The sequence below is a fragment of the Zootoca vivipara genome, chromosome Z2, assembly GCF_965207765.1.
Source record: "Zootoca vivipara chromosome Z2, rZooViv2.hap1.1, whole genome shotgun sequence".
NCBI lineage: Eukaryota > Metazoa > Chordata > Lepidosauria > Squamata > Lacertidae > Zootoca > Zootoca vivipara.
Window position 1 is genome coordinate 20489034 of NC_142585.1, and position 24104 is coordinate 20513137.

The 24104-nt window shown below is 41.9% G+C and overlaps 1 protein-coding gene across 4 annotated transcripts in view; it reads right to left on the reverse strand.

The window, feature by feature from the left end:
* DACH2 (dachshund family transcription factor 2) overlaps positions 1 to 24104 on the reverse strand; it is a 303182-nt gene that overhangs the window by 100386 nt on the left and 178692 nt on the right. For all 4 annotated transcript variants that reach the window (XM_035113844.3, XM_060270328.2, XM_035113842.3 and 1 more), the window contains one exon: positions 6606 to 6737. In XM_035113844.3, coding sequence (XP_034969735.1) covers positions 6606 to 6737 — 132 coding nt within the window. The remainder of the gene's footprint in view (positions 1 to 6605; positions 6738 to 24104) is intronic.

The window sequence follows — 24104 nt, forward strand, 5'->3', positions numbered from 1 at the left end:
AGGTTTTGTCTATCTTACTTCAGGCCTTGTATGTAACAAGGAGACATTCAATCAAACCATGCAAAAGAAAACCCTCTCAGGTAAACTTAGCCAACCAGAGCACGTGCTACCTCAGTAAGCATCCTGCTAATCTGGCAGATTGCTAAACTACACCTTCTGTGCCATGGGTGCATATGATGCACTGTATTTCCCATCTATCAGATGGGTTCTCCCAAATATCTCTGTGGGAGGAGGCATGATGGAAGCATAGAAGCCTAAACAACAAAAGGAACTTTTAACACCTATCTTCTAGTTTATTGCTATGAAAAAGAGCAAGAGTTCTAATCATTTGGCAGCAGAGAGTTTATTTTATTAGTGATTTCATTTATTTTTTATTTTGCAAATTCATAAGCAGTGTACAACACGTATTAACAAGAATCATCTTATGGGATCATAATATTTGGCAGGGGGGATCAAATATCTAGTTTAACTCCCTGTCAATGTGACATGACCCCAAAGTCCAGTAGTGACCAGCTTGCGGACTTGGAGGCCACAGTAACAACAGCTAAAGAGCTAGGTCAGGTGATCAGTCGACCATTAAACCTGAAACGGCAGGCCTGATGGACCACATTCCATACATTAGGCCTTGTAGAACCAGAGTCAGGACCCTCATGGGGGCCTTCCAGTGAGTCCCACCGCACCAGTCCAGCAGTGCAGGTGGGAGGCCATGGGAGGGAGAAGAAGTGCCTGCCAACAGGCCTGTGGGTCAGTCCTTTGAGAGACTCTAGTACTAAGTCCAGAAGCTTCAGTTAGTGGAGAATGCATCTGCCTGACTGTTGACAGGTTTCAGGGGAACAGATAATATAACACCTGTTCTGTTCTAATTACACTTGATGCCAGTACACTTCAAACCCCAATGCAAAGTGCTGGTTTTGACCTATAAAGCTCTTCACAGCTCAGGATCCCAGTATCTTTTGGAACACCTCACCCAATATGAACCTACCCAGACATTTAGGTTTTCTTCTGAGGCCCTTCACCAAGGCCCTGCTGTGATGGAAGGGTGGTGACAAGGGAAAGGGCATTTTTGGTTGTAGCTCCCTACCTGTGGTATGCTTGTGTTACACACACAAAACTGACATATTTTCGGCACCAGTCAAGACTCAGCATTTCCCTCGGGTTTTTGATAGACTGAAATGATGGTGTGTTACTAGTGTGCTGCCAAAGCTTCCAACAGATGTAATGTATGGCTGCTTTGTGTATATATGGATGTAAGATAGATAGGAAGGGGTGTGTGCGCACACACACACTCACCAATGCACACAGACACCTGTCTATCAATAAATGGCAGGTGTTTTGTCTGATTTTTTTTTTAAAAAAATGGTACAATGTACTTCTGTTTATGTTTTTAAATGTGCTGAAAATTGCTTGGAGATTTTTGGCTAACAAGCAATTAACAAGTAGTAGCACAGGACTCAACAAGGAGTTGAGTGTAGGAGAGTTGGACTAGGAGCTGTCCTTGGTGCTGCAACAGCCAGCCAGCCTCGCTCCTGTCAAAGTTAGGAGGGGATAAAGGGAGCTCAACTGAGTTGCTATGACAACAAAATTGATGAACACTGAAGAGCTGCCTGGATCACAGGTCCATAGTAGGGTCTACTACCTGGCCCCCTTATATACCTAGCACACCAAGCAGCCATCCCTTTAATACCTCACATTGTCCCAGATCTAGGATCACCCCACATGGCCTGCAGCCGGGGAAATCCACCGGGGCCCTGTGACAGAAGAGCACCCACAAGAGGGCAATTTACTAGGGGAATCTGAGACCTGGAGCCAGCCCCATCCTTCATGTTTAGATGTGCAGAATTCCTGTCCAGGTGGCTTTTGAAATAGGGACAAGTCTTCTTTTGCCATTGACACCTGGACATTTGTGACTGGTGGGGTGGTGGTGGTCAAAACAGGACAGAGAGAGATGCTCAATGTCCATAAAATGTATCCTTGCCCAGATTATACTTTTTGGGATAAGTTCTCATGCAAAATATAACATAAAGATTAAAACAAAAATCAAGGTGCTTTTATTTGGCCTTTAGATATATGTGGGTAGATAAAGATATATAATATGGAGAATTAAACATTAGCACCACTGGAATATAAAACTGTCCATGTTTAAATAAGCAAAACGTGCCCACATTATGCCTATTTTACTGGTGGGGGTTGGTGGCGGGGGTAACTACTTTAGGAAATCAGCAAAGGCATTTTTTAAAAGATTCTTTAAAAAACAAAACGCACACACCTTGTTCTTGGATCTTGTCATCTTTAACTTACAACAAAATAACAGCTTAGGCAGCCTGTTTTTTTGAATAAAACACCTACCACTTTCAACTTGAGATTTTTAAAATGGGGATTTTTAAAAGGGAGGGGGGAGGGAATGCTGACCGTGTAATAGCTGGGTACTTGTGGTGGGTGTAGAACATGAAAGGTTACAATATGGATCCATGCCTATGCTTTTTCTTTTCAACTCCGAGCCCCTTCCCTCCTGCTTCTGCTAACTCGGCAATCATACTGCTGACAGATTTCGAGGTTTTCTAAATAATGTATGGGATTTTCTTTTAACGTGTCAGTGCAGAAGTATCAATTCTGCCCTTGTGTCATTTCTGATGCTGATTTTTCTTGACAGCATTCCATTAAACCAATGAGTTTCTCCCCTCCTGATGCTCCTTTAAATATTCCTCTGAGTGATGTATTTGTGGTTTTTTAAACAGATCGGGAAGGATGTTTGCATTTAGGAGGGGCGGGTGGAACTGCATGGCAGGTACATGGGGGGAAACTCATGTTACACACACAAAACAGAATTTTACTTACTTACTTACTTACTTACTTACTTACTTACTTACTTACTTACTACTACTTCCCCTATAAAAGAGGTTTCCCCCTGGTTCTTGAATTTCCAGAATCTGCATGAGGCTTGCTTCCTTGGTTGCCCTGATCCTTACTAACATATCAGTTTGCCTCAGAAATCAACCAGTGATATTGAATATTTGCCACAATAAGTATTTAACGCTCTTTGGTGCTGTTGCTCAGGAATGCTACTGACACACACGTACTGGAGAATTTCTATTAAAATGCCTCCACCCCACTGTAAGTCAACTGCTTTATTCCTTGCTTAACATGCCGGAATGGGCATGTTCAATCTCTGGAGTTATATGTTGACGCTCCTTTGATTACAGCACAATGGCATAAAGAGTCCTTCAAAGTACAGCAACAAAAACTTGCAGGCAACAATCAGTTTATTCACTTTTCATCTCCCTTGCATCCACTCATTCACATGTTTAGCACATCAGCAAAGAACCAATAATATCATCAGTGGCATGACTGTTGCCCCTACTAGTCCTTCTAAATTATGTGTTTTATTTATTTATATAATCACTTAATTACGGGTAGTCTCTAAGTGGTTGCAAGTTATGCCATAATACAAAGAAGATAAAAGTAAGTGAAAACTGTAAGAACAGAATTCAAACGAAATGCTTGCTAAACAGATTTTTAAAAAAGGTTTTGGTAGAACATTAGACCTGCCTGACCTCAGCTGGAAAGGAGTTCCATAAAATTGGGGCCCATTTGTATTATACCTTTCAAAGCAGTATCATGCCATGTTATACAACCATGCCCCCCCCAAAGAATCCTGGTAATTTCAGGGTGCTGACAGTTCTTAGGAGACCTGTAATCCCCTCACAGAACTGCAATTCCCAGAAAGGTTTAACAATGAATTCTTCTTCCCAGGCAACTCTGGGAATTGGAACTCAGTGAGGGGACTACAAGTCTCCCGACCAACTCCTCCTTATTCTCAGTTTTGCCCACGCAGAACTCTGCTAGGAGTGGGGGTGGGTGGGAACAAAACTGGAGTTATTTGCCTCTGCCTGTCATTAGCTCTAACAGCACCTCTGTTTGTCTCCCTGCTTTCCACCCTACCACCCCCTGTGAGACCCTTGAAGAAGGGCACACTACTACATGTTCAACATCCTTCTCACAGAAACGCCAGGTGTACTTTGGATTTGAATCTTAACAAAAGCACAATAATATATACTCAAAAAAGAAAGACACTGGCAAATATCATTTTATTCCAGCCCAATTGCAAAACATTCTCCTTGCTCCACTTAAACCATCACAAAAGGCAACGAGGCAATCACCCAGAATGAAAAGAGGTTTAAAGGCATATCTTTTCTATCTCTCTGGTGGAAATCACAATGTAGCAATGAATGAAAGGACACACGGACATGAACACACACACACACACACACACACACACACTCCACATATATTTTTTTCAAGTAAAAAGGTGACTTCAAACTCTTTGTTACTCATGTGTATCTATTAAAAATCCAAAAGAATAACAAACTCTACCACTGTAAACCAATATTTCTGATTTGACAGCTATAGTTATAACCACTCAGGCGTCTATTTCCCACAAACTCTCAACAGCCATAACCTTTAGTGATTAATTATAAAGTTCCAGGAGCAATAGTACACAGACTAATTTCCTAAAACAATAAAAAGACAGAATTTCTCATTTGGAGCTAAATGAAACACGAACAGGTTGTTATTCATGCTGAAATCGAGATGCAGAGTCATGTTGCAGCCATTATAGAAGCTATTAAACACAACCTCGAATCAAAGAAACTGTAGGTCTGTCTCCTTAAAATAAAATGTTTTCTTCACTGACATGGCTCCTGCTTCAGTGGCTATGTTGCCTCCTGCCTTTGTTAAGGAGTTACTTTCAAAATTCAATCTCCTTTTATTTTTGTTTTACACCATTTTATTTTAGCAGTAATTTCGCCCGTATGAGCCTATACACACAAAAACACCACCCCAAACATTTGTTGAAAGCTTGAGTGTAGACATAGAATTATAATGGGGATACCATAGTTTCAGTGAAGTATCTAGGTCAATGTTTGTCAAGCTTGGGTCACCAGATATTGTTGAGCTATAACTCCCATCAACCCTGGCCACTGGCTGGGAGATGATGGAAGTTATAATCCAACAATAGCTAAGGAAATGAAGGTTGGGAAATGCTGATCTGCATGGCTTGGGTGGTACAGAGAGCACCCAAAGGAACATGCACAAGAGATAATTGTTGGTATGCACTTTATGACTGGGGAGAAGGGCATAGCTTAATGGCAGAACACCTGCTTTACACAGAAAAGGTCCCAGATTTAATTCCTAGCATCTTCTCATACAGGGGTAGCTTGTCTGGAATCCTGAAAGACAGCTGGCAGTCAGAGTAGACAGCGTTGGGCTAGAAGGACCAACAGTCTGGTCTGGTATATTGCAGCATTTTCTATTCATACGATTGCCATAAGGAAGTTGGCAAAATCACCCACCCTCTTTGCATATTTCTGATCTACCCTGCTGAATCAAGATCAATACATTGGCCATGTTCGCACATCATGATAAGACTGCTGGCTCTTGTGCATTATTTGGAATGAGCAGTGTGCTGGTCCAATGTGCTTGATCACTACTGCTTTGCTCTTCCTGCACCATGAGTGGGAGAAATGAATCAGGAAGCTGAACAAACTAGGAAGCCACAATTCGGTTTGGGTTTTTTTGGTGATGCCTGAAACAGTTTTACTACGTAGTGAACAGCCTTGTGCAGGCTGGTCTCACAAATGGAGCTAAGTCAACAGTACTGTGAGCTGGAGAATCAATGATATGAGCTCTTCAAAGTCAAGAGGGGTTGCTAACCTTTTTTGGGCCTTTGGAGAAATTGAAAAGTGGAGAAACTTTTTTGGACCCCAGGCGAAAATAGCTTCTATGGGCTACAACAGAAGGCTTATTTCAAGTCTAATTTCAGGAAATGAGACCCTGCAGGCATATTGTGCCATTGTGGATTGTCAAGCCATACACCAGAGGATCTCAGGCAAGCCAATATTCAGCCAGAGCTATGATATTAATGCATATAATGCAGCAACCTTTTGGTATGAATATGATCAGTGTCTGGATTAGGAGACCACTCAACAGCCTCATAACAAGACTGAGAGATTTAAAAAAATGGAATAATAAATCTTATCTCAAGCCTCAGCGCCATATTTGCAACCTAGTGAAAATAATCGAGGCCTATCTTAGAAGATCCCATAAGGACATTGAGCTGATATACATTAAGTGCTCTCAAAACTTGAAATGTGCTAGATCCATGCTAATTATAATGATTAACACGTAAACACACAATCATTCTCCCCAAGGCTAAGCATTAAGATTGCCATTTGCCAAAAGCAAAAGGTGTGATCAACATCTCCCCCAAAGCTCATTTGTGCAACAATGACTTCTCCTGTTGCCAAAAAAGAAAAGAAAAAATCCTCCATTGTGTGTGGACTTTTCCTGTCAATAATGGATGACTTCCAAAACATTCTAATTTTTGGAATGCAGTATGAGTCATCCCGCAGAGAGACAAAGGTGGAGAAGCGAGTTACCACCATCAACCGCATAATCTGGCAGCTTTTCCATGTGTGACTCTCGTAAAATGGCTATTCGAGTTGCAGGCGACCCAAAATAGCAACTGTTTGACAATGGAAGAGTTTCTCCTTCCCAGGAGTGAACAGTTAAGAGGAAAACTCAAAGAAACCTATTTCAGATTTGCTTACCTGCATTGGAATTCAGTTCCTCATTCTCAGATTCTGTCCCATTCTGACTCCCACTTCCATGAAGGCTATTCATGGCCATCAGCTTCATCTTCTGTAATTTCATCGCCTCTGCCATGGCAGCTGCTGTTAGACCTAGCCACAGAAACAAAGAGGAAAATTATTTAAACAAAATGACCAAACAGTATTTTATGTCATTTCAACTTGCCTAAGAACATAATATCCCTGCTGGTTCAGACCAAAGGCCCATCTAATTCAGAATCCTGTTCTCACAGTGGCCAACCAGATGCCTCTGAGATGCCTACAAGCAAGATACGTACACAATAACACTCTCTCAACTTGTGATGTTTGGCTTATTCCCTCACAGGAAGCAGTGCATTGCCATAATGGCTCTCAGCCATTGATAATGTGGATACAGTAGTTGCTTGAGGGAGGGAAGCGAGACTCACACAGCAATTATAATTTATAACCTGGTGCAAATGGAGTTATAGAATCTGGTGGGCACCCTGATAGATATTCACACATATATTCACACATATATGTATTTTGCATTCATATTTATATATTATGGATGATGATGGAAGGTTGTACTATTCTCTAACTAAATCCTCACACACACACCCTCCTAGTTTAGTAATTGGTTAGATGGTACCCATCCCTCTGCATTATTCATGAAGCTTTTTTGTCAAAACTGTGAACGAGTAAATTAACTAAAGAGGAGCTATGAGTAATCCAATCTTGAGGTATGCAATTAATTAATTAAAATTGAATGGCAAGCCACACCGCCTGCACTACAGTCCCTCATATTAAAACAAAACATTTAATTAAATTAACAAACTATTTGTAACTGGAAACATCCAAAAGGGGGAGAAAACACACGAAACTACTTAGGCTCTGGTGCCGCTATGATTTCAAGTCCAAATTGTGCCTGGTTTCTGGGTGCTCTACCGGTTGTATGCAATATCTGCATTCAAACCTGTTGTGGGTCAAGTGAGACATTCAGAAAGCAAGAACAATGAAACATCTGGTGGTATGAAATTTTAATGCGCAATGCCATATTGAAAATAGGAGGGGGGGAGACATTTTGCGGTCTCTGGATCCCATACTCCTCAGAGATGAGTGCAGCTGCTCCCGGCTTCCTTCAGAAGCAGGCTGGAGTGAACAGTCCTCCCTCCAGACCAGAGAAATCTTGCTCATTGTGGGGTGAAGGAACCCATCTATCATTCTGCACCAGTTACTACTGCATGCTTTCCTCAAGAGGGAGCATGTGCCTTCCTCAGGACCAGGCCAGAAGGCAGATGCTACCACAGGCTTCCCCAAACTACGGCCCGGGGGCCAGATGCGGCCCACGAGGCTGATTTATGCGGCCCACGATGACCCCCACCACCCGCTCTTGCCGGCGCGGCTGCCCACTTCCGGGTCGGAAAAGCGCTGGAAATAGCTTGCACGCATGTGCATGCGTCATTTCCGGCACCCTTCTGGGTCAAAGAAGGCCCGTGCGCATGCGCACAAGCTATTTCCAGTGCTTTTCCAACCTGGAAATGCGCCAGAAATAGCATGTGTGCATGTGCACAGACGTGCGCTCCGCTGCCCTCTGCGCGATCGGTGCTGCGGGCACCAGCCCGAAGCCGAGTAAATTTGGGGACCCCTGCTCTTGAGGGAAGGTAGACTGTCACTGAGTGACAGGGGAGCCAGACCAGGTCTGAAGGTGGAGGCAACTTCCTGAGCAGAGGTGGGGAACCTTAGTCCTGAGGACCTTTGTACCTGGGTCTAGGTACATTCCCCAAGGCCACACTCCTGCTCCTGATGTCATACCATTCACTGGCCTTGCTTCGCATTTTCCTTGAGTGTTTTCGCCTGGCTTAAAATTTGTCCCTGAATTCTGATGTTTCTTGCCTGGATGGAGGTGTGTGAGTGTGTATAGAAACTAACCTAACGGACAAAGGTGAAATTTACCCTCTACTGCAGTGTTTCTCAACCTTTTTTGGGCCACGGCACACTTGTTCCATGAAAAAAATCACGAGGCACACCACCATTAAAAAAGTTAAAAAATTTAACTCTGTGCCACCCTATATTGACTATATAATTATGACTGTAAGAAACACTTGCCAATTGCTGTGTTGGTTGCAATCTCCTGTAATAAGGCTTCACAAGCCACTGATTTCTCTGCCAGCACAATCCTTTGCTCAGCAAGTTTCAGGTTGAGCTAATCCAGCCAGCTTCTTTAAGTTTGTCTAAAACCACCCTCCAGTCATTTGCACTGAGCTTTGGGAAAGAGGAGGAGAAATATTGCTTTCCGGCGGGTCAGTGTTGTGTATTGGCGGCCGCCAGGCACGTGACAATGCAAATCGCCCTTCTCGTCGCCGCACGTCGCGGCACACCAGCCAGCGTCTTGCGGCACACTAGTGTGCCGCAGAACCATGGTTGAGAAACGCTGCTCTACTGCACACACATAGAATAATGGAACTGTAGAGTTGGAAGGGACCACAGGGTCATTTAGTCCAACCCCCTGCAATGCAGGAATCTTTTGCACAACATGGGGCTCGAACCCACAACCCTTGAGATCAAGAATCTCATGCTCTTCTGACAGCTATCCCTCTTTCAATGTATCAAAATCCAGCTTAATCCTTCAGTCTTTCAAATGTTCAGCCTAACTAAACCTAGTTTGCAGATGGATCAGAAAGAAGGGGGGATGAGTAGGTTGAGTTCTGGGGTGCCAGAATGGACTGCATCACTTATGACTGTATTGGGAGGGTCTTCTTTTTTAATGCTTCTCTATGAAAATATTTTGATACAAACTTTGATGTTCCAATTCCATCCTGGCTGTTTTGTTTGGAGTTGTTAACTGCAATGTAAGGGCAGCATGAAAAAAAATGTTACCCACTACTTGCTGTTTTCACTGACTGCCCCCTCGTTGGTTCAACCAATTCATTCTGCTTTATGTATAAGTCCTAAAATGGCAGTGATGGTTTTAGGATCTTGGATGGAACATGTCAGGGTGGAAGTGATAGATGCCAGGCTAAGTCCAGCCAATAAGCAGCCTATGATATTGCCCCAGCACTGATCAGGAGCTTATTGAAAACTGGCCTCACCCTTCTCAGGGAAACGTCAGTCCCAGAATCTGAAATAAACCTAGTGAAAATGTATGTGTATTACTATTTGTATGTATCTTGGCATATTATTCCACCATGTAAAATGTTAAAATCAGTAAAATAACAATATTATCAATGATGGATGAAACATAACAAGATGCATCCATCTCATACTCAGAAAATCTTTTTTAAGTTATATGATTGAGAGGAAATGACAAAATCAGAGTTGGAAAGGGAAAGGCCGGGTTAGATTGTATTTTCCCTTGCTTTCTTTTCAGAGACCCGCTTATGATGGTTGATTGATTTCATGACATTTTCCGTTCCTTTTAGAGTCTAGGCTATGGGAATGATTTGTCAGGATTGTAATACTTAATACTTTTAGTGAGCTCCACTCCAGCGACCTTTATCTTATTCTCTATAGTTGACTGCCTGACCCTTTCGGTTCTCAGGATCACAAAGATGAATGTAAAAAGGCAGAGAAGGGATTTTGGGCGATGGGGTTGAATAGAGAGGAGGGGGAGGGGGAAGAAAGACTGGCTGTCCAGAAAATCAGCAGAGTGCTCCATGTCCTATAATAATTGAACCTCTTTTTTAAAAGTGGCAACTGTCCTGGTAAATGCATTAACCGAAGAAGAATAAAAGTACTCATTGAACTTAGGTTTCCGTGAGGCTAAGAGGCAAAAACTGCAAGCCTATGCACTCTCCACTGAGTGGGGCATACAGTGGGGCATACACCCAAGTAAATATGCCACATGTGTGGTGTACTGGTTAGAGCACGGATAGGGAACCTGTAGCTCTCTTGGTCAGGGCTGAGCCATAAATATTTGCTGCCTGAGCAAAGGACAGGATGGCGCTCCCTCGCATCCACTCACTATGCAAGAGCTTAACTGGTAATGGGACAGCCTCCTTCAACTGTACCTGAGGGCAGTAGCCTAGCTGAGATGAGGTTTCAGTCTTTGACTGTGTCACTCTACCTGATGGTGGAGCTGACCCTGTTCCAGAACTTTGTTGGACACCAGCTCCCATCAAACCCAGCCAGCACAGTCAGGGATGATAGAAGTGCAACTCCAGCAACACCTAGAGGTGTTCAAGTTGCCCATTCCAAGGTTAGAGTGCTGATAGAGCACGAGACTCTTAATCTCAGGGTTGTGCGTTCGAACCCCATCTTGAGCAAAAGATTCCTGCATGGTATGGGGTTGGACGAAAGATTCTTGTGGTCCCTTCCACACACACACACACACACACACACACACACACATTGATTATCATCTTCCAAAGCAACTACTCTATTCCCAACTTAAGAATGGGAGGCATAATGCCAGTGGAAAACAAAAGAGGTTTAAAGACACTCTCAAGGCAAATCTTTTTTAGTATAAACACTGACAACTGGGAATCACTGGCCTGCGAGCGCTCCAACTGGAGAACAGCATGAACTCAGGACAAAAGGGAGAAATGAGTTAAGAGGAAGGGACATTTGGCAAATCCTCACCATGACCAACTCCCGCTGGAAACCTATGTTCCCATCGTGGAAGGATGTGCGGATCCAGAATTGCCCTCCACAGTCACTTATGGACTCACTGTTAAAACTGTGTTGATGGAAGACAATCTTACTTGGCTATGAGTGATCGCCAAAGAAGAAAGAACAATATAGGCCTCTATATAGCAGCTAGACTGAGAAGCTTCCCTTCTTGGTTTTGTTTCCATTACAATTATGAATGTATGACTCTATCATCGTTATTAAATGACACAGTTCTGAGGTGATAGGCTAAGGCAAGGACAGGGAACATCAGGCCCAGGGGTCAGATGTGACCCTCCAGGCCTCCTTATAGGGTCCTCTGCAGGCTGTGCCCTCTCTAGCCATTGCCACACCTGGAGACCCAGCTCCTAGTACACTAAGAACTATTTACGCTAAGAACTATTTACAGAAAACATGCTACAGAAAGTATAATACTTTAAAGGTGTAAATAAAAAGTGATCATTTTAACATTATTGGGGAGCATCAAAGAGCTGGTAGTGGCTGTCTTTCTACTGGTACTGAAACCGGACTACAAGTCTCATAATTTAGGAGTAAATGAACCTTTTCCCTGATTAAGCACCCGTCAACTTTGACTGATGAAGAGGAAACCACATTAGAAGCAACTAAGCTACCTGTTATCAAATTACAAAGCTTTTTTTTTTAAATCAAAGGACTAAAACAGGCCATAGATCGACCAGCTAACAGGTTTCCAGTGACCTAAGGGGGATTTTCTTGTTCCAGTTAACAGCCTCTGAAGAATGCTTCCTTTTGATTCTTGTCTAAGACACAAAAATGATTGTCCCATTTAACCAGTGTTCTGTCGCATACACCAGAGAATCCTATTTACTTAGATGCTGGAGGAACATTAAAAACACAATAGTGTGATTGTCTTTGGAAGAAAATTTTTCAAGATTGACTTTCCCCCCTTCTTTTTTGAAAAAGAAGGGGGGAGATCAAAAAGCTAACTTTAATAGATGTTTGACTAAGGTCAGACTCCTAGGAAATGGAACACTGAAGATGAAAGCGAACAAATAGATTTGGCTTTTGATCTCGGCCAAATCCATTTGGCATTGTTTAGCTTTTCTATAATGCTTCAATTCTGGAGTGATATCATGGCCGAAATGAACTGCCTTCTATTTGAAGTTTCTTTTTTAATAGCTTTTGTAAAACTTTAACATGTACCACAGAAGAAGTTTAGGAAAAAAACAAAACAAAACAAAAGCTTTCTAAGAATTTGGCTACAAGGTGTTCACACCCACCCCACACCTGGTGGTTATTCTTATATAATACAGTAGCACTACTTTGCGTTTTCAGCAGAGTGGTTAAGGGTGCAATCTGAAAAGCACAATTTCCATCAAATTAAGAGAGATTTCATTTTATAGAATTGCACTGTATGCATGAACAAAAGCCAGAAAAGTCCTTAGCTCAAATTGTACCTTTGTCACTGTTTCACTGGGCAACCTAAATGAATGTTCCAGGTTAGTGAAAGTAACAAGGGTGTTGGTCTAGGAATGGGGTAACCCAAGTTGCAATCCACATTTAGCCTTGAAGCCCATTAGGTGAGTTGTGCCAGTAACTATATTATCAGTTTGACCTGCTTTGTAAAGTTGTCAAAAGAATAAAATGAAGTTGGGGGGGGGGGAGTGAGGAACATGTAAACCTTTTACGTTCCCTGGAGTAAAAGTGGGATGTAAGTCCAAAAATGCTACAACCTCTCAACCGCAGCCAGCTCCCCCAATTTGTAGCATAAGGACGATAATATTTACCTCCTGCATAAAACAGTTATAATAATGACTGAGATAACATACGTAAAGTGTTTTGAACACTTCAAAAATACCAAGTACTGTATTGATGTTATGAGATGAGCTGGCATTTTGAGCTTCCAACCATGGTAATGTTCAGTTTCTCAATGGACAGCCCCAGGTCAACTCATCAACCATCTTCAACCAACCTGCCCTCCCTCCCTCCCTCTCCCATTGACTTAACACCTATATCTGCTTTTCATTCTATCTGCATCATCCCAGCAACCATCCCAATATTCATGAACTTTAGTGAGTGGCAGCTGCTACCCTTTGGAACTCTCTCCTGTAAATATCAGAAAGGCACAGTCTCCATTGTCTTTCATTCTTTTTCAACAAGCATTTGAAGGGGAGATTTTATATATATATATATTGTATTGGACTTGAAATGTTTTTTACATATGAAATTGTTTTAATTGCTTTTTATGTGAAATGTTTCTATTGTTAAATTGTTTTCAGATGTTTCATAAAAAGGGATTAGGTGTTGCGATAAACAAATGAGCAAATGAACAAATAAATACCCTGATGGTTATGTGTTTTCTGAAACTGAAGTTAAGAGTTTGCATTCCAGCCAATTTACTCAGATGTTTGCAAGCCATCTTGAAACTGTGTTGGTTGGGATTCTGCTTTGGTGGCAACCTGCAAAGCACAGACCATCGCATTATGTTGGCTTAGACATCAACACAAAACATGGTTTGGAATTAATGTCTGAGTCATATCATTGTCTTTTAAAAGCTACAAGGTCCTTGGTTGTATTTGATACCGAAGTCTAACACAATTCTGAAACAGAGCTCAGCAGTGTTAAAAGTAGAAACAAAATACGCATAGTTCCCACTTTCCAAATACAATGTGTTCCCAGGAAATTGTTCATTAAGTGAGCATTTGCATAACAAGCTGACAATTTCCATTATTTCCTGTGGGAACATTTCTAATCTGTGATCTCTTCCCCCCCCCCCAATGGTTTCCTCCTAAAATGGCTGCAGTCAACCAGCTACAGAGAGGCAGAGGAAAAACTGGTTTGTCCAACCTCTCCTGCTCCCTGATTTGTCAGATACCCCTCCCCCTACATGCTTTCTGCCTGAAATGGCTGCTGTTGACCAGCAAAGCACAAAAAGTGTGCAAACTCTGGCTGTGTGGATATATTCGATCTGCCATTCAGGTAGTGAGGCTTGGGAATAATTCCTTGTGTTTGGATAACCAAGGTTTTGGATAACAAAGACTCCAAGAGCAAAATCTGCGTGTACTACAGGAAACCCCTGAGTTGTACATGGGTTGCGTACCTGTCTCCTGTGTGCATAAGCCCACCCTGCCCCTAAAGGGAATTGCCGATGATTCGAATGAAGCCAAACTGAGATACCTACTAAATGATGAAGACCCTTTAAGATCACTCACGGTTGCCAGATTCCTGATCAGCGTTCTATCCCTAAAGAAGAAAAACGGACTCCTGTGCGGCTCGGATAACCCTTTTAAACCATGATTTGTGTTTTAGGATGTAATTAAGTGACATCAACATTGATGTCTTTTATTAATTTATGAGCAGAGGGCGATGTTTATGTTGTAAATTTATTGTATTGTATGTTGTTGGTCTTTTGTTTCTGTTTTGTTTGTTTTCTGTAGTTTTTGGCTGTTTTAACCTTGGAGGTTGGTATATGTTGGTATGGGAAATTGTTGTGTGATGGGCCAATGGCCGTAATAAATATATCTATCTATCTATCTATCTATCTATCTATCTATCTATCTATCTATCTATCTATCTATCTATCTATCTATCACCCTGCCCCATTCCACCCCACCCGCATTCTGCCCTCCTCTAAGTCCAAATCAACCCAAGCATTGGCAGTTGCACATTGGTTGAATACGTGCAAAATGGTCACAGCCTGTACTTCACAAGCATTTTAAAGCACCCCACCTTCAATTCAACATGTCAAGAAGCACTGGGAAGGAAATTATTTTCCCCAGTCCCCTCCAGATAGTTCCCACTTTAAAAGCTTGCTTCCTAGTTACCAATTTTATTGGGATGAAAAGATATCCTATCATTATAACTGCAAGGCAGAAGGTTGGGGTTTTTCAATGGCCATGTGCCACTATGTTAAATCTGACATCCAAAGTTGCTTGAGCGTATATATTTAAACTAACACCTTAAAACAATTTAAAAACAGCACTGGTAGGCGAAGAAGATAAAGCAATCCCTCCACTGTAGTTGAACTTAATTAAGCAACTGTTTCCTACACTTTTAATAATTGTTATTGATGGGATCAATAAAACAAGCAAGTTGAGGGAAACAGATGGAAAGAAAAGCTTGTTGCTATTGAGTGCATTAATCTGAACACGTTTAAAGGTGGTGCAAACATGCTGCAATTCGTAACGGGGCGGGGCACACAGGACACACAGGCAGTGGGGAAAGTCTGTTGTGTCTCCTGCGCAAGATTCGATGAAATGGACAGGACTGGGTTTTGCGAGAGGACTGTGCAAACCGCTGCGGGGGCCAGTTGTGCCCCTTCAGACCAGGTGGGAAAGGAGTGCAACTCACTGGCACAGAACACACTTTGCACGCAAAAGGTTCCAGATGCAATCTTTGGCACTGTGGTGTAGGGCTGGGGAAGGCACTGAAAATTCAGCAAAGCTGCTGGCAGTCAATTTAGACCAGGGGTAGTCAACCTTCTTATACCTACCACCCACTAATGCATCTTTCTTGATGGTAAAATTTCCTTACCGCCCACCAGTGCTCAATGGAAGGAGGATTCAGTTTGTGCCGTGGAACCCCCTACCGCCCACCTGGAATCCTGAACCAGGTTGACATCCAGGGTCCAGGTTGACAACCCAATTTAGACAATTCTGGGCCAGATGGCCCAATGGCCCAAATCAGTTATCAGCAGCTTCCTGTGTCTTGATGTGCAATGCTTCTCTATACAAAGCAAATACCTGCCCACATAAATCTAGCACACCAGACTAGGGTATGAGCCTACTCCAAAACTCTTAAAGGTGTGTGTGTGTGTTTTTTAACAATCAGTGTATAAATTATGAAATAAATAAATAAATCTTCTCAGCGTGTGATGGTTACTTGTATGTGAAAGAGACTATAGTCTCAAGTGGTAATATGCAAGCAAGCATTTACTGCCTTACTGAGAACAGGGACAGAGTTTATGACCACAGGTAAGATTAAGAATGCAAGAAGGACCTTGCTGGATCAGGCCAAAGGACCACGTACTCCAGCATTCTGCTCTCACAGTGGCCAACCAGATGTTGATGGGAAGTGCACATGCACAACAGCATTTCTCCCAATTGGTATTATTGGTATTCAGAGGCATCCTTCCTCCTCAAAGCCTGCTGCTTGCTGGAGAAAACTGAGAGATATATGGAGGGAGGAGGAGAGGTGGACACTCAGTATGTCACCACCACTCACAGATACTCTTCTGATCAGATTCCAGACTGGTTGATGATTAGCTCTAGTATGATGATTAGCATGAAATTTATTTTATTTATTCCACAAAAATTATGCACCACTTGATTGTAAAAAAACAACAACCTCAAAGTGGTTTACAAAAATATTAAAAAATGAATCTACATTGGAGTTCAAGGGCCTTATAACTAGGGGGTTTTTCAGACAGAACTCACCAGAACTCAGTTCCAGCACCTCTCAGGTGGTCGCTATTGCCATAAGAGAACAATGGAGGCATTCATGGTGAGTTCCAGCACCTGTTTTTCTAGAAAAATAGCACTGCTTTTAAAGTTGGTTCAAGTTCCTATTCATGCATGAAGATGCTGTTTGTTGCAAACAGTGGGTGTGTGGGGGTAATTATTAGTGGAGGAAAATATGAGAGGACTTTGACCCCCACCACAGTTCCCTGCATATCATAACTTCCCAGCTACAATTTCTTTCTTTTTAAATTTAAACAATAAGAAGAGCAGCATGAATGATAATGCATAAAACATTCCAAGTATAAGTGTGGCTGAAATAGGTCACTGCCATAGCTTTCCTGAGAAGTCATTCTTAAAATGCAACCAGATCTCCTCTTTCTCAACACAGATATAAACTTCACTTCCTTAGGCTGCCTGCTTCAAACATGAAAGGCGATACTTATTCAAAGGAGCTGAAGTATGCCAACTGTAGACTAATTTGAAGAGAGGTCATCTTTGGTGAGTAACTTGCAGGGCTACAAGCTAAAAAACATTTTGCCCATTCAGCAGCATCTTGGAGGGAGAAAAACTGGAGCTGGTTACATTATTTAAGGCTTCTGCATCAGACCACAAAGGCTTTGTCTGCCTTTCTCAACTGGGACAAAAGTGTTGTTTTTAATCTGTCCTCTCTTACCCGGTTCCCTGGCAGGTGTGTCATTCCCTTCTGGTGCCCCTTGGAAGTGATAAGGTAGAAGGTAAGGAAGCCAGCAACAGGTGGTGCCAGAGCCAGTGACAGGTGCAGCCAACTAATTATTATTTTATTATTTTGCCCCCATCTAAGAATAAGGAAGTGTAAGCTGCCACAGACATTGCCACTCCCAGAACTGGGTGTAAGAAGACAGGCAAGTGGGGCCTGGCTGTGGGCATCAAGAGGTTGGTAGGGAAGTACCCCATTTACCACAATGGATCAGCCACCCGCCAAAGCTCTTTAATAGTACCTCTTCTCCTGATGCTATCTAAGTAGTTTGGAAGGCAGACCATACAAACAGACAACTGTTGTGGTGTGGCTTAATATAGATTTCAGAATAAGGAGTACATTCACAAGAGATCTTAACCCAGAAGGGAATAACTCACTTCTCACTTCCCCTGGGCAACCTATAGGTTTATCAATATTTCCTTCTGCATCTGGGGCAGAACACCTGTGACCCTTGAGATATCGCTGGACTACAATTCCCATCATCCCTGACCATTGGTTGTGCTGGCTGGGTCAGATGGGAGTTGGAGTCCAATAACATCTGGAGGTTCACCGGTTGCTCCCCACCCCACCCCGGTTCTACATGGTGACAACCACAGGGATTGCAGGAATCTCATTTTTCTCCCCTTCATCTTTAATATCTGCATGGATACAGACACATAATTATACAAGATAGATGGGTGAGCTCAGCATTTCCCCTTCTAACGTATATGAAAATGATATGGAAATAAGCAAAATAATGTTTTATGAATTAGGTTATTAGTATGAAAATCGAAGGGCATTCCCCATCTGCTGGAACAGGCCATGTGACTGATTTATGCCATGCAGGCTGAATTATTGATACAGATGCTTATATATTATATTTTATATGGGGTATCATGGGATGAGACCATCTGGCACAGAGACATTAATGAGAGCACCTTTGCCTAAATAAACACTAACAATGAGATACCAAAACCGATCATGCAGAGGTGGGTTTTGTTGTTGTATGTGTGCCCTTCTATGGAACTTTACCAAGCAAAAAGATAAAGATGAACAAAGCCCACCTGCAAAGCAGTTTGACTGTTTTCCTGACAACAAAGGGCTCAGACTGCACAAGTGTCTTTATAAGAACATAGGAAGCTTCCACAGATTGACTCAAACCATTGGTACCTCTAGGCTGGTACTGTCAGCACTGACTGGCAGTGGCTCGCCAGAGTTTCAGACACCTCCAATTAATGCCAAGTCCATTTTAGCATTTCAACTTATCTATCTGCCATTTATTGTATTTTTGGACTTTATAGGCTCTATTTTAAGTTGCTTCAAGACTCTTTCTGCTATAAGGAGCAACAAATAAATTGGAATAGAAAATGTGTGTATGCAACTCCTCTCTTCTTCAGTAAGGCCTGCGGTTAGCTAATGCTGAAACGCTTCTTTCCCTGATGAAGGCGAAAGTGGTGGGCTAAGGATGGGTTAGCTGTAGTTCAAAGTCCTCCAGCTGCCAACCACCACAATAGGATCTTTTGTTTATTCTGAGAAAATCTCAGAATGCAAAAGAAGGTTATCAAGCCTAACTCACACCACTCCCCCCCCCCAGGATCTTCTACAAACCAGTGCATGACACATTATTTTTGCACAACTGATTCCAATGGCAGAAATGCCACCAGAAGGTTATAGGAAGAGAAGACTGGTAGAAATGGTTGCTGATTCCAAAGGAAACAAATAGTTAAGAAAAAAATGCCAAGTCAGCAGAGGGAGAAAGTCTTGGGAATGGCCAGTCATTGCTAGTTTCACGTGGACTATTTTTGTTCTTAGTGTCAGCTAACAATGGCTGCAATCAGGCAGCATTTTATTTGGTTTTTGAAATATTTCCTTACCTATTCGTTTTTTCGTATTATGTTATCTTTCACACGACGTAAAAACTGCTTCTGGAAATCTAATGGAATGTAGCAGATATTTAGCATGCTTTTCTATGTTATTTCGGGGGCGGTGGGGGGGGGCAATATACAACACTCTTAACTTGAAAAATCACAGGAGTTTTGTGCTTTAATTTCATTTGATTAAATTTGGGGCAGTATCCAAGAATGGAGTACTTTCCTGCCATTTAAAATTCAGTGTGACATGGTGGTATATTTACTGAAAAGCAACAGTTCCATAATGCAACAGGTAAAACAGTGTCAAAGGAACAATACAAATTGGGACATAAGCTATAGAGTTATAACCAGTAAAACTAGCACAATCAAAGCCATGTTTTAATGCAGCCCACGTTTCTTTTCTCCTCGCTTATATTTGCAAAACTAAAATTATTATTATTATTATTATTATTAATAACTCAATCACTTTTAAACATGGGCACATACCCTAGTTTATAGTAAAAACACAGAATAATGTAAAGGCAGGCTGCACATTTTAGAAATAAATAGCCTAAATTGCTGGGCAGTAAGGGAAAGCTAAAAGAATAACAGGAGATGGATTTTGTCCCAACGGTTGCAAACAACCAATTTATCTTCCTTTTTTGAAAAAACAAAAACATACAAACAGAAGAACATCTTGCTCTACCTAATTACTGTTTTAGGTAAGCACACAGTGTTATCAAAGCGAGTGAGCAATGGTTTACATTTTATTGGAACATTTTGTGGCTTATTAGTTTGCTTTTGCATAGGCAAGAAAGCACAGTCTGAAGCCTGGAGAGAGAGAGAAAGAAAGTTCTGTTTCAAGGAAATGAGCTCTTTCCCCCTTCCTGGAAGAAAACTCCCAATACAAATGAACAAAACAATCACTAATTATGAGATTATTATTTTTAAAAAGCAATGTAAACATAAGCAGAAACAATGAATCTATTATGCAGAACTCCCACCAGGAATCCTGGAAACAGGACAATTTGCTGTCTGTTCCTATTTTATTTAGTCAGAACAAAAATGAGACAAGAGAGGTTTGTGGGTCTGGGTATCAGTTAGCTTTAGTCAGAACTTCCAACTGCACTTAGCCCACAGCTGACTGGTTGTTGTCTTCCGTTCATCTATTTTTGTTTCTTTCTGGCCAAGGCGAACAGACGGCAAAGATGTCTTGCTTGTCCCCTGGTACATTAGTATTCATTAAGGCAAAAAGTAAATAGTCCATGTTTCATCTTCAGAGCACCACCCAAAAAGGCCTGATTTTCATAAGATCATGCAAGTCACATTACAAGCCTTCAACACACATCAATAATAATGTTGTCATGTGTAATAAAAATGCAAATCCATAGGTGACCAGAAAGACCACCAACTTCTCAAAGTTAGCAAATTTTCAGAGCTCAAACAGTTTAATGTTGCAAAGTTTTGGTTTCAAAACAGACTGACTCCCTTTTGAGGACCCAGCAACTGAGACTGAGGTCACCACACAACAGCTTTCCCAAAAGAATCATGGGAACTGTAGTTTATCCCTCACAGAGTCACAGTTCCCAGCACCACAAACAATCTGCAAGTCCCAGGATTCCTTGAAAGAAGCCATGTGCTTTAAATGTGCTTTAATGCATGGTGTGGTTGTGACAATATATTTATAGAGGAGGGGCTGGAGCTCAGGGGTAGAGCACCTGAGCTTTGCATGTGGAAAGTCCCTGGCATCTCCAGTTAGGGCTGGGAGAGCCCATTGCTTGAAACACTAGAGAGCCACAAGCATTCAGTGTAGGTAATGCAGTGCTAGACGTATCTGCTTTGAATGTAGATGGTCCCAGGTCTGATAACAATCATCTTCAGGTACAAAGAAAAAAGACTCCTGTCTGAATTCTGGAGAGCTGCCGCTTGGCAGAACAAAAAACGCTGAGCTGGAGGGTCCAATGGTCCAACTCAGTAAAAGAGGAGCCTTGGAGAATCCGGGATGCAAAGTCAGTGTCAGAGCAGAGGCTGCCAACATGGACCTCATAGGTGCAGTGGCACTCTTGAGACTTTCCCCTGGCACCTACAAAAAGGCTTCTCCCCTCCCTCTCATACACTTACACTCACTCACTGCCCCCTTAGTCATGAGGTGGTGAAGATGGTTACATACCCTCCAACATTTCTCCAATGAAAATGGGCAAGTCCAGTGTTATTTTTCTAGAAAAAGAGGTGCCAGAACTGAGTTCCGGCTGGAAAAAAAAAAAGCCCTGGGGAAATCCTATTCTATAAACCCTCCAGCATTTTTCCGATGAAAATAGGGATGTCCTGAGGAAAAGCGGGACATTCTGGGATCAAATCAGAAACTGGGACGGCTTCTGTGAATCCGGGACTGTCCCTGGAAAATAGGGACACTTGGACAATCTGTCAGGTTAACCTTTTCTCCCTGGAAAAGTACATAAGACCTGGAGGAGGAAGAGAAACTCTCTTTTCACTTCCTCTTTCAGCGCTATGTGCTTTGCAAGGCTTGGAATAAGTCCATTAGATTTGACTTTTACCAAGATCTCTTGGAAAAGCAAAGTGCACGTTCTCTCTCTTTCTCTCTGCCTGGGGAGGTGAGAGAACTAACTGGAGAGGGTGTTGCTCACAGCACTCATTCAGATGTGCTCACAGGCCTAAAAAGGTTGGCAAGCCCTGAGTTGAAATCTTTTCACCTTGGCCAGGAATAAACAAAAATAAATGACTGGCAGACAAGTCAGCTGTGGGCTGAGGTAGCATACGAGATCCAGAGCCACCTAAGCATAAAAACTAAAAGATCTGAATTAATATTACACAATTAGCACCCGAGCCATTATTTGCCAGTAAAGAGTCTATATATATTATACAGTGGTACCTCGGTTTAAGTACACAATTGGTTCCGGAAGTCTGTACTTTACCCATAGCTGCCAAGTTATCCCTTTTTTTAAGGGATTTTCCCTTATGCTGAATAGGCTTCCTCGCGAGAAAAGGGAAAACTTGGCAGCTATGTACTTAACCTGAAGTGTACTTAACCTGAAGCGAACTTTCCCATTGAAAGTAATGGAAAGTGGATTAATCCGTTCCAGACAGTCCGTGGAGTACTCAACCTGAAGCATACTTAACCTGAAGTATGAGTGTAATTGGTTCTGGAAGTCCGTACTTAACCTGATGTGTACTTAACCTGAAGCAAACTTTCCCAATGAAAGTAATTGAAAGTGGATTAATCCGTTCCAGATGGGTCTGCGGAGTACTTAAACTGCAAGTACTCAAACCAAAGTGTACTTAAACCGAGGTATGACTGTACACATGTAACCTACCTATTCTCTAAAGAGCTCAAGGCACTTCACATCTCTTCCCATTTTAACCTCACAACAATCCTGTAGTTAGGATTAAATATAGGAACTGGCCCGAGGTCACTCTGGGAGCTTCATAGCTGACAAAAGATTATGCCTTTGTTTCCCCAGTCCAAGTGAGATACTCTAACCACCAGTGGTGGCTGGTGCCCATTGCAGCTGGTAAGGTAGGAGGCAGGGAGCCCAATAGTGGTTGGAGTCAGAACCAATGACAGGCAGACTCAACTAGTTTTCTCCCCATCTTCCTGTTTGCAGATTTCTACAAGGGTGACAATGAGACTATGGAAAAGGAAGCTAACAAGCTAAAAGGAAGCAGTGCTACCCCTTGGCCTGAATGTAAGAAAGAAGGCAGGCATATGGAAGGTAGCCGAGACGAGGCTGAGGCTGGTGGGGCAGTGCCCCATTCGACCCAATGGTCCAGGCCCCCACTGCTAACCACTACAGCACACTAACTCTCCAGCATTATTTGTGTTTTTTCCCATTTGCTGTCTTTTGTGTGTGGTTTTTAGACAGCTGCATTTTAAATAATTAGTTTTAATTGTGGATTTTACATTTGGTGCATTCAGGTTTTTTAACAGCCACTTCAAGAGCTTAGCTGAGAAACAGGGCAGCAGTATAAGAGTGAACAATGTCTCTCTTAAGGGGATGCAAGAAAAATGTTCATCTAGGTAAGGAAGTTGAGCTGTCTAAGGAATATACAAGATGCATGCATTGGGAGTATAAGTAAACCCTTGGAACAAGCTGGAAAAAGATCATATTTTATTCATTATTTTAGTTCGTTATTTTAAAGTATTCATTATTTTAACATAACCGTAAGTAATACAAGGCTGGAGAAAATAAAGTGCAATCATTCACCGTGTAAAAACACTTTAAAGCTTGCCTTCACATCTGCTTTCCACCTGTACACGTACACTTTAAGGAATAATCCATCTTGGTGTTAAAGGGCCCTAAAACAACAAACAACAACAACAACAACAACAGTAGGGGTTGCATAAAGTAAGTGAATTTGCAGTTGACAGTATGTGTTGATGTGATAATGCCCAAAAGGCTCAGTTAAATACTTTTGAGCTTTGAGAAGGAAAGGCGGAGTATAAATGTAAGAAATAAAAATATATTCCTTAGTGTTGCATGTAACATTGCACTGTGTTATCACGGGTACAATAGTGTTTACAAGTGATTGCCCAGCAAGCCTTATGGTATAAGCACCCATTATCCAATAATGGTCTGAAGATTGTACTCCCCTTTCTACATTAGAATGTGTATCATATAATCATCAATACCATTTGCATATCTATTTGAACATAAGAATTGCTTATATAACTATATATTCAAATTAGGATTATTCTTATTGTTAATGTGAGTTGATGTTTCTTTTTGTTATACTTGCAGTAAAATATTATTGTTGTTGTTATTGTTGTTATTATTATTATTATTATTGGTTTTGGGGAACCAGGTTTAGCATATGGGCTTTAAGAGCTCCAGAACAGGAATACATTGTGAAAACAGATGTGAATGTCAGAACA